This window comes from Poecilia formosa, unplaced genomic scaffold, assembly GCF_000485575.1.
Source record: "Poecilia formosa unplaced genomic scaffold, Poecilia_formosa-5.1.2 Scaffold82, whole genome shotgun sequence".
Lineage (NCBI taxonomy): Eukaryota > Metazoa > Chordata > Actinopteri > Cyprinodontiformes > Poeciliidae > Poecilia > Poecilia formosa.
In genome coordinates, this window is record NW_006800021.1 from 783579 (window position 1) to 797534 (window position 13956).

The window sequence follows — 13956 nt, forward strand, 5'->3', positions numbered from 1 at the left end:
GTGTTCTTCCTGTTGTCTCTGCTTCTACAGCTATTCCTGCTGTGTCGGTGTATTATTTCCTCATCAGTGCCACCTTGTGTTCAGTAGAGGGACTGCAGTGAACAATCTATCCACAAATGACAAGGCTACAACTAGCTCCACCACCAGACTACTTTTCACATTAACCTTTTAGTTTCGTTTGTCAAACTTTCAATATTGACAGGATTTCTAATAACTATGACACCCTATTTTAGGGTTTTCAAAACCCTCGAAAACTCGGTGACAGTAACAGACTGAGGTGAAGAAGAAAAGCCTCCCAAAAACTAAGGAAAGCTCATCAAATATCGAGAAGAGACTGTTGCAGAGATTAAAGTTGACTGCTTCCTGTTCTGTGAGCTGCATGCTTATCATTGAGCTGACCTTTAGCTGTGTACTGAGGTAGAGTGGGGTAAAGTCAGGCAGAAACAAATCGTCCTAAAGGCCAAACCTGAACATGTAGAAACCTGGTCAGTGGTGGGAAAAAAAGTAGGCCTGACTACAACACTGGTCTTGCACTATAAGCCAACCAGAAACCTGACAGCAGCAGGATGTTTCTATCAAACATTAACTGAACAATGTCAAAAGATGTTCAATATTATTTAATTTTAAGAACAATTCGTGGGAAGCAGACACTTTTATTTGTTAACTGTTAATGGGTTTTATCATCACATTCGGACACAACCAACCCTTTGAGAAAATTCACAAAATTCACAACCTTGATTTTGAAAATGACTTGGACACCCTGATGTAGATATACAAAAAACAACAACAAAGAATCAGGTTCTTCATAAACGCTTCCTCCTAAATAAAAGAAACCAGATGAAGAAAGCTGCAGCTACAATGAAGCCAAGTCGATGAACGCCGACGTGTTTGTCGAGTCTCCCTGTGAAACCTTCCTCGTCTGTCCGTATGGCTCACAGAACGTGGATCCATCTCATTCCAACCTCAGCCTGTCTTAATGGGGCCTCCTTCCTGCTTCTTGCCCAGAGGGGACACGGCCGCCATGCTGCTGCTATCTGTCACGGCTACGCCCGTCAAACCCCACACCCAACATCTGCAGCTCAGACACCTTCACCCCCTGATTTGACCAGCTGAGCTTCACTGCATGTAGTAAATATTAATGTGCCAGAAATACCTGTTGATGTGCGTCACAGAATACACACAAACACACACACAAAACAAAAAGCATGCAGAATCCCCAGTGGTCACGGCGTACAAAAAAAAAAAAAAAGCAAAAAAACAAGGGCCTAATAATTCACATATGTGCATACGTGAATGTGGACAAGAGCGCGTGTTGTCTGGGGGCTGACAAAGCTCTTTTTCTGTCTTTCCTTTGGCATCAATTATGATCCAGGCCTGCTGTCAGAGAGCTTGTAATGCCTGAGGGGAAGTACCCATTTGTGGGAGCATGTGGCAGGGAGGCTCTAAATCCTCTCTAATGAACCAATATGTAGGAGGGCTAAGCCTTTGGCGGGGTCGTCCAAGAAACACCACTGTGCACCCGGAGGAGAGAGAGAAAAAAAAATGCATGCATATGTAGTCACCAGACCTTGTTTATGTCTGGCGACATTTAAATCTGAATGGGAGCTGCAGGATTTAGAGCCAGAGAGAGCTATGGGCTCATTTGCAATAATATATAATAATAAAAAAAAGGCCACAGATTTTGCTCCGTTTATGAATAAAGCAGAGGAGAAAATGGACGAGGCTCTTACCTTTGGGTGCGGTAGGGGAAAAGAGCTTCTCTGATCCTACATCAGATACCTGGAGGGGAAAAGGAAAGAAAAAAAAAAGAAAAAAGAAACATGAAATTCAGAGATCACGTGAATCTGAAGAGAAACTAATTAAAATCATCATTCGTGCTCCTGGCATTTCTGTTCCAGAACCACAACTGCAGGAGCTGATTTATTTATCTGCAGGTGACGCCGTCACAGAATCAATCAGCAGCAGTCGCCCAATCGAACAAGGACAGGAAGCTGCTTCTGGAGCCTGACTTTCCCCTGATGAGGTAACATTAGGTGGCAGTGTTGGGCCACCTGAAAACCCCCCGCACAAGAAACACTGTCAAGGACACAGGAAGGCAGTCGGCTTGGCAATGCAGCATCAGAGGACAAAGACTTGGAGGGGAGGGAAAAAAAATGCTGCTGCTAGGAAATCAGTGACAGTTTTCCACCAATCAACACTATGCACTTCTATTTCTAATTCATCTAATTTCATTTCAACAACGGATCTCTCATGGTGGTGTGACATTGTAGTCGGCAAGCAGTAGGCCTGACGTTGGTGGAGGTCAATATGAGGGAAGCTGAGGACGATTTGACGGAGAGAATCGCATGAAGTTTGGCGACTAAAATCAAAAACACTGCAACGCAACTTGTGTGAACGGAAGATTTCGCCCCTGAGAATCCGCTCCTGTGTTTTCCAGGCGATCGTTTCCCTTCGCTTCAGCTCCTTTCGTCTGACTCGTTAAAAAATCCGCAGGAGCCCGGCATATGTTCCACCCAGAGGGCCCCCGAGTGTCCTTAGCTGCCACGCGTGTATTTCATGCTGCACAAAGGGAGCATATGTAAAGAATGAACAGCAAATCTTGAGAGCGTACAAGGGAGACATAGAGAGAAAGCGGTTGATTCTGTAAACACAGATGGCTGTCCTTGGCATCCCTGTTAGTTCTTCACAAGTGTTTTGAGGACATCCTCTTCTTTCCAAGACCTTCGGATTCCGACTTTTACTGCGATTTGACTTTTTTTCCTTTCCTTTCTTTTTTTTTTCTCCCCCCTTCCTACAATGTTTGGATGTCTCTTCTCTCACAAACCACAACAGACCTCGAGTAGAGAGTTGATTCTCTTATGAACTTGCTTTATTAACAGGGCATAAAAACAGAGATATGAAAGCTCAGGGGAAGCCTCCGCCGAGGAACTCGACAGTCGAATCAGAAACGGGAAAGCATTAAAGGGGAGAGGATCCGCTGATGACTACAAAGAAACATTTTTCTGTCGAGTTCTGCGGCATATATTCCACGAGGAGACGTTGTGAGTCACTTGGTTGAAGCTCAGCAGAGATTGCAGACAAGTAATGGACTGAACAAGATTTTCGATATAAACACTCAATGATTACTGCACAAAACTCTTTAGCTGAGTGTTTTGTTTTTAGCTGCTTGCTGAGTGGACAGATGCTAGCTACCGCAGGAGGAGCAGCAGTAGCAACATGTCTGCAAATGTTGTGCAGCAAATATTCAAGACTCCTGAAAGTTTTCACATTTATGGGCGGTTCAATACGCCCATTGATAGACTAATGTTTAAAAGTGATGAATGAACAGATGGACACACACATCAGTGAGTTGAGAGAGAGACCAGAAAATATTGGGTGACTGGACAAATTGACAAAATTATTTTATTTTTGTGAAAACGCCTTAAGCTGAATCGATTACGGCCTCTTCTTTTTTTTTTAGATGCGTCTGGATGTGTCAGGACATTTCATTTATCATTTTATAATACAATGACATTATCTTATGTTTTCAATCAGGCTTGGCATTTTTTTCTTTCCTTTCGTTTCTTTTTAATGCGTCCCATCCAGCAGTGTGGCTCTCAGAGTCCAGCATATTTAGTTTCTCAAGTTGAGCATTACACACGCACGCACCTTAATAAATTGCTTTTAGGTTTATTTCAAATGCAGCGGAAAGAAAGAAAAAAAGAAAAGAAAACAAACAGGAAGGAAGACACAGACAGAAATATAGAAATAAATATTGCAAGACAGAAATAGAGAAAGATAGAAAGAGGAAGAAAAATGAAAGACAAGGAAAGAAAGAAAAAAAAGAAAGGGACACAAAGAAAGAAATGTAGAAAAAATAAAGAGACAGAAAGACAGAAGGAGAGAAAGACAGGCAGAGAGAAATAAATAAAAAGACAGATGGGTAGACAGAAACATGGAACAAATAGACTAATTGATAAATTGAATAATTTATGCAACTGGGAATGGATGAAGGTCTTCAAACACAAATATTTTTGAATGCCTACATTTTGAAAACACATGAATCATATGTCGGACCTTGAGACTGCGTAGGAACTCTGAAGACTAAAAACATTTCTTTGGTCTCCACAAGTGGAACAAAAGGACAAACTCTCTGCTGAAATCTCTTCCGTTTCCTCCTGCAGCAGACAAAGTGACCTGGCTCTGGAGGAGAGAAAGACTAGCTGCGCACTGCCCTCTTTCAATCTCCCAAAACCAGAGTGGCCAGGCACCAGCACGGACTCTTTGTTGGCTCTGGATGACATTAAACGCTCCAGTACCAACCCTCGGCACAGAAAACAGCACAACCTCAGCCTTGAATCAAGGCCCTGCAGGCCCTGAAAGAAAAATATGGGCTCAGAGTGAAATGAAGCTTGTCAAATGGACACGGAAGGAGGCTCAGGGTCGTGCTCAGAGTGACACGGGGTCATGAAAGTAGAAAAAAATAAAATAAAATAAAAAACAAAACAAGCCAGGTGAGGCTGTGACTATGTGTAACGGCTAAAAACAGTTGTGACCAAAGCGGTTATCTGGAGTGCGACACAGACTAAGTGTGTTCCCGCGAACCGACGCGCTGTTTGGTACATCTCCTCCTTCCCATTCCAGCCCCGTAATGAACAGAAGCTCTTTTTAAATTGTACCTAAATCCCAAGTAACAGCGAAACAACATTGAAGAGTTTAATGCTGCGTTTTGCACCTGCCAAGTCTGCATGAGTCAATCACACAATCCACAATTACAAGGCTGGCTTGTAAAGGCGATGCTGAAAAAATGGCATGTCGCAGCAGAGCTCTTGTTTCTACTGGTGCTTGTTTTTTTGTTCCAGCTTCCTCCTGCGCGCTGCTGTTGGTCAAGTTTACTGGTTTCTCTCTCTCTCTCTCTCTGGTTCTCTCGGGGCCGCGCTGCCGGCTAACCGAGCCGCCTGCGGTCGCGGTGCGAGGAGGTCATGTGTAACAAATTCTTCACACTCTCTCTGCTGAGGCGACCCCGGCTGCCATTACCGACCGAGAGAAAGATGAGACGGACAGGAAACGCTTTTGGAGAGAGGCAGAAAGACGACGAAACGGAGGAGCAAAGGGCACGGTTTTCAAAAGGAAGCGGGGAAATTTAACCATTAAACAAAACTAAAGGGTGGCGGTGGGAGGGGAGGGAATTTAAGCCACATTGCCTAAGAAGCCAAAAAGCCCTCGGAGCGGGCTGCAGGAAGCTTGACCTTTGCGAGGGCCGTCTGCTATTTGAGCCTGGGGCTTCGGGGGCCTGGCCCCCTCTCTGGAGGGCCGTCAGCTGGCCTCCGCTTTCCTTCTCTATTCTATTCATTAGCTATGCTTTATGATTCAGCTTCCTCTGAGCCACACAAGAGCTCCCCGAGGAAAGAGACTGCTGGATGGAGGGAGAAAAACGGAGCGAGGCTAGGGGGACGAAGAGGGGAGCGAGGGAAGAAAGAAGCAGGTCACGGGGCCCAGCCGGAGCTCAGCTCCCAGCAGCTGTGAAATCCTCCCGTTTCCTCGGCAGGCGTAAAAAAGAACACGGGAGAGAGGGAGGGAAAAAAAAGAAAGAGAAAAGAGTTAAGGAGAGAGCTTGGCCAGTAAAACCCACCATTACAGCGCTAAATCCCTAAAGCGCCACATGCTGGACGATAATTCCCCAGATTTAGGGAATGCCAAATTACAAATTACGGCTGCTGTTTGTTTTAAGAAGTCCAGAAGTCCACAACTCCCCCCCCCCCCCCCCCTGAACACAGATGACTTATTCACTCCATAAATCCTCCAGACAACGGCGCGGCCGCCGAGGGAGAGCGGGGGAGGCGGTGAGCAAGGCGCGCATGGCGAGGCCCCAGACAAAGGGAGGGAGGGAGTGGAAGAGCGGAGAGAAAAGTCTCCATGTCCGCGTTGCTTTTACTTAACAACACGGCCGGCTAATTAATTTAGAAATATCGGAGACAACCTTAATAGCGTTCTTTTAATGGCAAAACGCCTCCACGCTTCATTTCTGCACAATAGGCCACCGGAGCAAGGCAATGCAGCCGAGGAGGGAGGGCGGCGTAATCAGCCGAATGACCTTGAGGCATAAAATTTATGAAAAGCATTGATCAGTTAAGGATGTGATTTCACTCAGACACGAAGGTCAGCAATTACCCCAGACTCAATTAACCTCATTTAGTAAAGACTGCTGAGAGACCAGTTTCTCCCCCCGCCCCTCCCTTCACATCCCATAACCCAGCACACATCAGCCCCTCCCTGCTTTATATCAAATGATCCTCAGGCTTTCAGTCTTACCTTTGATCTGGGAGCTCTATTTAATGCCCCGCATTCCACACAGCAGAGCAAATTATCTCCTAGCAGTAAGAAACCTTGCAGTCAGAGATTAGGTAAGCCCCAGACCAAATACAAGCAGATTCCTGATACAGCCCTCCTCTGTTTGTGGGTAAAGGAGGAACAGCCTTGCTCTTGCATGGTACACTTTCTAAACACCTTGGGGCGGCTTAATCACGACAGCTGCGGCGTGAAAACAACAAACCTGTCGGCAGGCTTTGTTGCGGCCTCATGTCTGTGAAGACTGTAATTGCTATTTAGTCGTGACTCATTTGGAGGGTTTCGTATCAGACAGAAAGCTGCTGGACAAGGTCTGAGGTGTTTGGTGTTAATCACATTGAAAGTGCCTGAGAAAAGTATTCGTACGACAGGATATGTTTTTAATTTTCATCTTAATTTAACTCAGTCCATCATATTTCTGTCACCTTTATGTGGATGATATGTTCACTCACAACATGCTGGACGTAGGTCAAAAAGTTACATTTTGGTCAATGTTTTATTTACTTTTTTTTACTAGAGCTCTTTCTTCCGCATGTTTGCCGTGTCGCCAGCTGCAAACAGAACGTCTTGTTACTTTCCTCTTTTTCCATGGCTTTTTTTTTCTTTCTAAAATCTACTGCAAGCGCCAGAATTTGGGAACACATGATGAAAGGCCTCTCTGTACATACTCTGCAAGAACAAAGACATTAGTTTACTCGAGGTGGCAAGGACAAGAACAAGGCTCGCACCGGCCAAGTTTATGTCGAGCGCCGAACTCCTGGGATGATGACGGAAAAATTGCGGAAGAAGTAACATCTCCCCTATGCTGCATTAACCAGGCCCACTTCCAATTTCTGACCAATTACACAATACTTGTCAGACGATGTACCAAAAAAAAATAAAAAAAATAAAAAAATTGGTTTCAGCTGAATGATGTGTTGAGAACAAGCAGAACTGAGGGAGGAAAAAAACCAACTTCTGAAGTCTTGCGGAGTTTATACAAGCCTCAGTCGTCGCTAATGGATTGAACTGAGATGTTGGGACAATGTTTTATAACTTAACCTCTGGCCTGTTTACCGTGTTCCCTGTTCTTCATGATGCTGTTTGCTTCATGACGAACCTCTGGGGCCTTCGCAGAACTGTTGGATTTACACTGAGATTACATTACACACAGATGGACTCTATTCGCCAATTAGGTAACTCCCGAAGGCAGTCGGTGTTTCTTCCACTTGACGATTCCAGCGCTTTTCAGTCACGCTCTCCATCGCGCTAAACAGGTGGCTCTATTATTTACCGTTTCAGCACACCACACGCCGACTCCTTCTAAAAAAAGTTGTAATGTAGAATTTTGGGAGTAGAGGGGTTTCACTATATGGTCTATTATGTAGCTCAGGCAGGTGTGAATACTTTGGAAAGCACCAGATACAGGCTAGTTGGGAACCAAAAAGTTTTGAAGATGACCCTATTCTTATAGAAATATCAGCTCTTACAGAACAATTCCTGAAACAAATTTGATGTGCAGAACAAAAGAAGGCAACTCATAGAAGAAAAAAAAGGAAAAAAAAAAAAACAGCACACTGTTATTCCTGCCTCTGCGCCCAGCCCAGCTCCTGTAGACGAGATAAGCAAAAATCTCGTTGGAAGCGAAGATGCCTGACAGGCCTCTATGTACACACAACCATGTTTGTATTTATATTGCTGCGCCGTGACACGGCACAAAAGGATTCAGCAGACGGCAGGCCAGAAGAAAATGAGAGGGAAAATGAAAGGAGCCAAATGGGCCATAGGGCACATTTCCTAGCACGGCCAATCAGGCGCTCAATTACCCAGGTTGAACCTGTCTGTCCATCCCTTTCCTTACCAACACACACGTCTGTGCACGCACACACTCCAACCTACACAGTGTTAATTTGCCTCCCTGCCTGGCGTTTCATCACTGTCAGCTTCCTCCTTCATTGCCCTCTCCGCCAACTTCCATTGAGCGTCTCCTGAAGCCGCTTTTGCCACCCGAGCTCACAGTGGTGTAGCTCAAAGGTGAGGCAGAGTTGCCTGGAACACCAGGCCAGCAAAGTTGATTCACTTTATAAAACACAAGTGCGTGCAACTTTTAAAAATGAAAATTGTTTTTGTTGTCGTGGCACAACAGCATGACCGCAAGACCGCTCTGCATCCCCAACCATTTCTTCCCCCAGACATCTGCTGAAGCCACTTTTGCAATAAATGCTGCATTAGCCATGCACAGTGGGACTACAGCTCCCAGGCTACAACAGGAGACACCAAATTAATTATCTCCCCAGCATTTGTCCTCACACCGTTCCAGAAACTTAATGACCTCCCGAGCGGTCGTTTATTATGAGCCGCAGTAGTGCCTTCCATGGGAGCAGACGCCATCTACCTTGCCTTCAATTCCCACCCTCCGCTCCTCTACACATCCACCGCTGCCGGCTTGTCAGAACAGGTGTGAGCCGGTAATAATGCGGAACCCCGGCAAGCACGGCGAGATGCGCCGAGACGACAGAGAGAGAGAGAGAGAGATGCCGGCTTGTCAGAACAGGTGTGAGCCGGTAATAATGCGGAACCCCGGCAAGCACGGCGAGATGCGCTGAGACGACAGAGGAAGAGAGAGAGAGAGAGAGAGAGGTAGCATCCCACGCAACTGTCAACCGACAGATACAAGCCTCGACTGGAGCATCATTAAGATGATAATGAATTCCATGGTGACCAAGTAGAATGAAGTGGCCTCCCCTCGCATGCTTGCAAAAAAAACACACACACACAAACCACTTTGTACTTAGCCCCAAGTGCCATTTTTATAGGCACACATAAACGCCTGCATGTGTATGGCAGAGCACCAGGGCTGGAAACTCCTGTCCCCGCTCGCCCTAGCAACAGACGCAAGGAAATGAATACCGATGGAAGTGCACGGGGGCATGAGCTTTGTGTAAAATATTACCCTCGATCTTGCTTGCTGCACCCCGTGCCGTCACTCCGCCCTGCCTCCCTCTCTCTCTCTCTTTCTCTCTCCTGGGCTGTGAAGCAGTTGCTAGCCCTTATCATTGCTGGCTGTCAGTTTAGTATACAAATTAGCAGTCTATCAGGGGAATGCAGGAGCCCGTTTCATCAGTAGGGAGCAAGGCAGAGGCGCGCATTGCATTAAGGTCTCTCACCACAGCAGACAGAGAAAGTCACAAATCAACGGCGCAGCAGGCCCGCAGCCAACGCTAACCAGATAAGGAGAAATGAACGAAAAGGGACGAGACATATTTCACTAGAGGGGCTCCAAATCTGTTCGAACTCCCTGCGAGGGGGCCAAGAGTGAAATATAGAGATGGGGCGCAGGGACCGACGAGGCAACAAATCACGGTATCAGCCCAACAGACTGACAGGAACTCCATGAATAATAGATACGGAATATGAAAAGTACAGGAATTCCATTTGTGAAAGTGCCTTTATTCGATTAACAGCTACAAATTGGAGGAAATTAGCGCCAGCGCATCGACGCTATCTCCGCCTAAGTGAACATGTGGATGTTAATACCAGAGGAGACAAAACATCTGGTGAGGGCTCTCATTAGGTGGCATAACGCAATGAGGCACAGCCTAAATTGCGGCAATAAAAGCCGACAGACAAATCATCTCAACCACCACCATCCATTTAACTCAATTAACGAAACGCTTAGATTTGGAGCTCGGTGGTTTAAAAAGCACGCCAGGCTCCAGAGGGGTAGAAAGTCCAGGGTGGACAAATGGAAGATGGAGGGAAAACCAAAGCAGGAAATGAACCGGGACTCTTCAGAGAAGAAAGTCAAGTTTAATTGTGCGGCCCATTTCAGCAACAAGACAGTTCAAAGTAGTTTACATCATATTCTGGAAAAACACAAAGACTTCCGAAGTATTTTTGGTCTAGGTTCTAGTGCAAAAACCTTAGTGCACTTGAAATAAGACAACAGTAACTTGCAAGCAACTTCAGTGAAATATAGGACCTTATTTTAAGTCAAAAATACCTTAGAAATTATGATAAGGTATGAGTTCCACTTAATTTTAACAATACATTTTTCCCAGTAGAAATAGTACTTTATGTTCAATATCAACTTGAAACAAGCGTCTGTATCCTGAAAAGTTACTTTCCAGTTAGTTTCATCTTATTTTAAGAAACTGGGCCAAAAATACTTGGTAAGGTTTCATTTTGTCAATGCCACCATCATAATCATCAAGTCGATCAATGCACATCGATGCTCATCAATGTCCCACTTACTACTAACCAAAGGGAGCTCTAAACAGGTGGGTTTTCAGCCTTGCTTTGAAGGAACTCAGTGTTTCAGCTGTTTAGCAGCTTTCTGGAAGTTTGTTCCAGATTTGTAGAGCATAGAAGCTGAATGCTGCTTCTCCATGTTTGGTTCTGGTTCTTGGGTTGCAGAGCAGAACCAGAACCAGAAGACCTGACTGGTCTGGAAGGCTGACAATAGCAACAACAACAGGTCTTTTAACGTATTTTGGTGATTTATAAACTCACAGATTTAAAGTCCACTCTCTGAGCTATACAGCGAGTGTGAGAGTGGGCGGAGTGGTCTTCTTGTCTTTCTAATGTCAAAATGTATGCCAGCAGCGATAAGAAGCTGGGATAATCTCTGCGGTATCAGGAGGCTGCTCGTCATTACACCGTGGCCCTGATATAGATCGGAGCACCGCCGGCCTCCTCTGGCTCGCCAGGCTTCACGCCAGCAGAGATGGCAGATAGCCCTGTAAAGACACGGCTCACCACTCCCTGATTGGTTGGTCAGGAGCCACAACCAAAACGTTCCCCTTGGGCTGCCATGAGAAGGCAAGATAGCGGGCGGCGGGACACAAAAAGCTCACTCTCTGCGCATCTAGATTATCGCTTTGTCGTACAGCCTTTCCACTATTGTCCGTGTGGGTGGTGGGAAATAATAATAATGGGAAAAAAACAAAAAAAAAACGCCTTTGTGTGAACATTATTGTCTGAGAAACAGGAGAGTAGACAGGCGGATTATTTCAAAAACAGCTTCCCCCCAGAGCTCTCACAATGCACCAGTGTTGATGCCGAGTGGAGGATCCTGGAGGAGATAATAATAATATTCCTAGTCAGAGCCTTTGCTGCATTTGAGCCGCCTTGTAACAGAGAGATACACATCATTCTGACTGGCCCGCTGTGACATAATCACCCTGCAGAGAGCTGCAGGCGAGCTTGGTAGGCAAACCACCTCTCACTGCAGCTTGTTAAGAGAAAGGTGGCTTTAAGCACTGCTCAATAAAATCTCCCATTGAACTTGTTTTTTTAGGGTTTTTTTCCCAGTCCATCTGAACAATGTCTAGGTGAATCATCGCCCACCTCGGGCTACACAACTTACATTCTTCCTTTCTTCTCTTCTCTCAAGATTACACTTTGCTTTTGACTTGGATGAATTTGCTAAGAGGGGAAAAAAAAGAAAAAGAAAAAAAACAAACTCAGTATGATTTTAAATAATGCAGCGATAAAAAAAAAGAAAAAAAACAGAAGAGAAAAAGCGGTGACCCTTTCCCTTGCCTCAACCCACACATGGTGAGTTTGTTCTGCAGGGGGAAAGACAGCTCACAAAGAGAAGAAAAGCCGGAGCTGGCACTACACGGAAATTTGCGGCAGGCATTGGCTCGCTCCTCTGGGCGCGGACACCTTTAATGAGAGGAAAAAATGCGCAGCGAGAGGCAGCTCTCACCCATGCTATGCCAGTGATTTTTGAGTAAAATGAATCACCTCCCCTCCAACACAAATAAATATTGTTCTAATACCGGTGGGAGCCTGATGCCGACTCTAGGCTAGGGAAAGGGATCCAAGCTTTTACCAGCCTCCATATCCCCGGTGGGATTCTGCATCCCACAAATTCAGAGTCTGCACACGATGAGCCCACTACGTGTCTGTGAACCCTCGGATTCAGGTTTGGCTAAATGTAGAGCTCTCAAATGATTGGCACCAGGTGGTGGAGGCTTCAGGGTGAACAGATAACAGAATAATGCCGCACATTTTTTTTTTTTGCACTACAACCACAAACATAAATGGATTTTACTGGGATTTTTATGAAAGGTTTGGGATTTGTGTTCACCCCCCAACTCTGACACCTGTAAATAAAATCAAACTCACTACCTTCAAGCGTCTTTAATTAGTAAATATTGTCCATCTGTGTGTAGTTTAATCTTAATATTAATTTAGCTTCAGCGTCATGAAGACCAATGGTCAAGGATGAAGCAAAACAATGTCCAATGCTTTAGAGGTTCAACAATCTAAGAGCAGAAAGAGGATGACGCATGGTTTCACAAGGTTACCGAAACATGGCGGACAGGCAGAACATGAATAAAAGAATCAGACAAGAGGTCAATAGTAACTCTGGAGGAGCTGCAGAGATCCACGACTCTAGAAAAAAAAAACAACTACTAGTCTCCACAAATCTGGCCTTTATGTAGGAGAGGTCGTTGTTGAAGATAGCAATGCAAATTTCAGTTTGCAGTTTGCCACAAGCAATGTAGGGAGAATGAAATGAATACAACTAAACACAGAGCATTCTGGGAAATTATACATAGGGTATCGTAACAATGTGCCCTATCCATAAAGGCAAATCTATTTAGTCTAATTCTATGTGTTGTGCTCTGAGTGACATCTCACTTTATTATTTATTTTGCATTACATTGATAATTCCTAATTTCACTTTCTGAACCATTCGAAAAAGGTTTGTTGTATCTTTTTAATCAGTTTCAGTTTCTTTATTATTTGTTTAACATTGGCTGTTGAACTCCTAGTTGCACTGACTGAATAAGTTATAGTTGTGTTGTTTTCATTTCAAGTGTTTTGTACTTGTGCAGAGTCATCAAATAAATCTGCTATTCAGTACATTTATGTCTATGTTTAAAAAAGAAGCGTTTTAAGTCAAATCTGAGCTGTTTTTCTGTATCGGTATCAGCCAGTACTAAACCATAGATATCTGAATCAGTATCGAAAGTGAACCAGTGGTTCCCTAGTTGTAACATGACCAAGTGTGAAAAAGTACAAGTTGTATAAATACTTTACAAGATACTGAGCACCTCCATCACCTGTAAAAACCAACAACGCCCCGAGGATAAAGACAACCACTTTCTCTACTAAGCCACAAGGCAAGATGGCAAGTGGTGGAGTGGAAACCTGGAAGGGGGGTGGAGTAGACTGGCACCCGTTGCCCAGCATCCGGTTGCTCTCACACCTCCGTCCTACTTCAAGGCAAACATGGCATGCACTATATAAAGGTGTTTGTGGCTTCTGAAGCCCCCGGGCCACTGTGGAAAAGGATGTGGCACGTTAAGTGGAATTTACTTTTGATGCGGACATCAAGCCTCAGGTTTCTAGCAGCTGAAACCCAAGCTTCTCCCTCAGGGGGGTGGGGGAGAGGAAGACTTACTGCAGGGTTGGCCAGGACACCGAATACCCATGCAGTCACCTTTACATGTGCCTTTGCTGCACAGCTGTCATTATAAAAGCAGAAGAGAGCTGGAGGTGGTGGCTGAAGAATGTAGGGGAGGAGTGGGGAGAGACTGTTTCTGTAGACAGATTTTATCAGACAAATATAGCTGCTACTGACCATTTCGTTTGGTAAACCAGCCCTCCATTAAAGCTGCAATTTGTAACTTT

The 13956-nt window shown here is 45.0% G+C and overlaps 1 protein-coding gene across 8 annotated transcripts in view; it reads right to left on the minus strand.

Annotated features, from left to right (window-relative positions):
* Window positions 1–13956, minus strand: part of fbrsl1 (fibrosin-like 1) — a 254770-nt gene that overhangs the window by 45052 nt on the left and 195762 nt on the right. For all 8 annotated transcript variants that reach the window (XM_016673819.1, XM_016673818.1, XM_016673817.1 and 5 more), the window contains one exon: window positions 1731–1779. In XM_016673819.1, the coding sequence (XP_016529305.1) occupies window positions 1731–1779 (49 nt within the window). The remainder of the gene's footprint in view (window positions 1–1730; window positions 1780–13956) is intronic.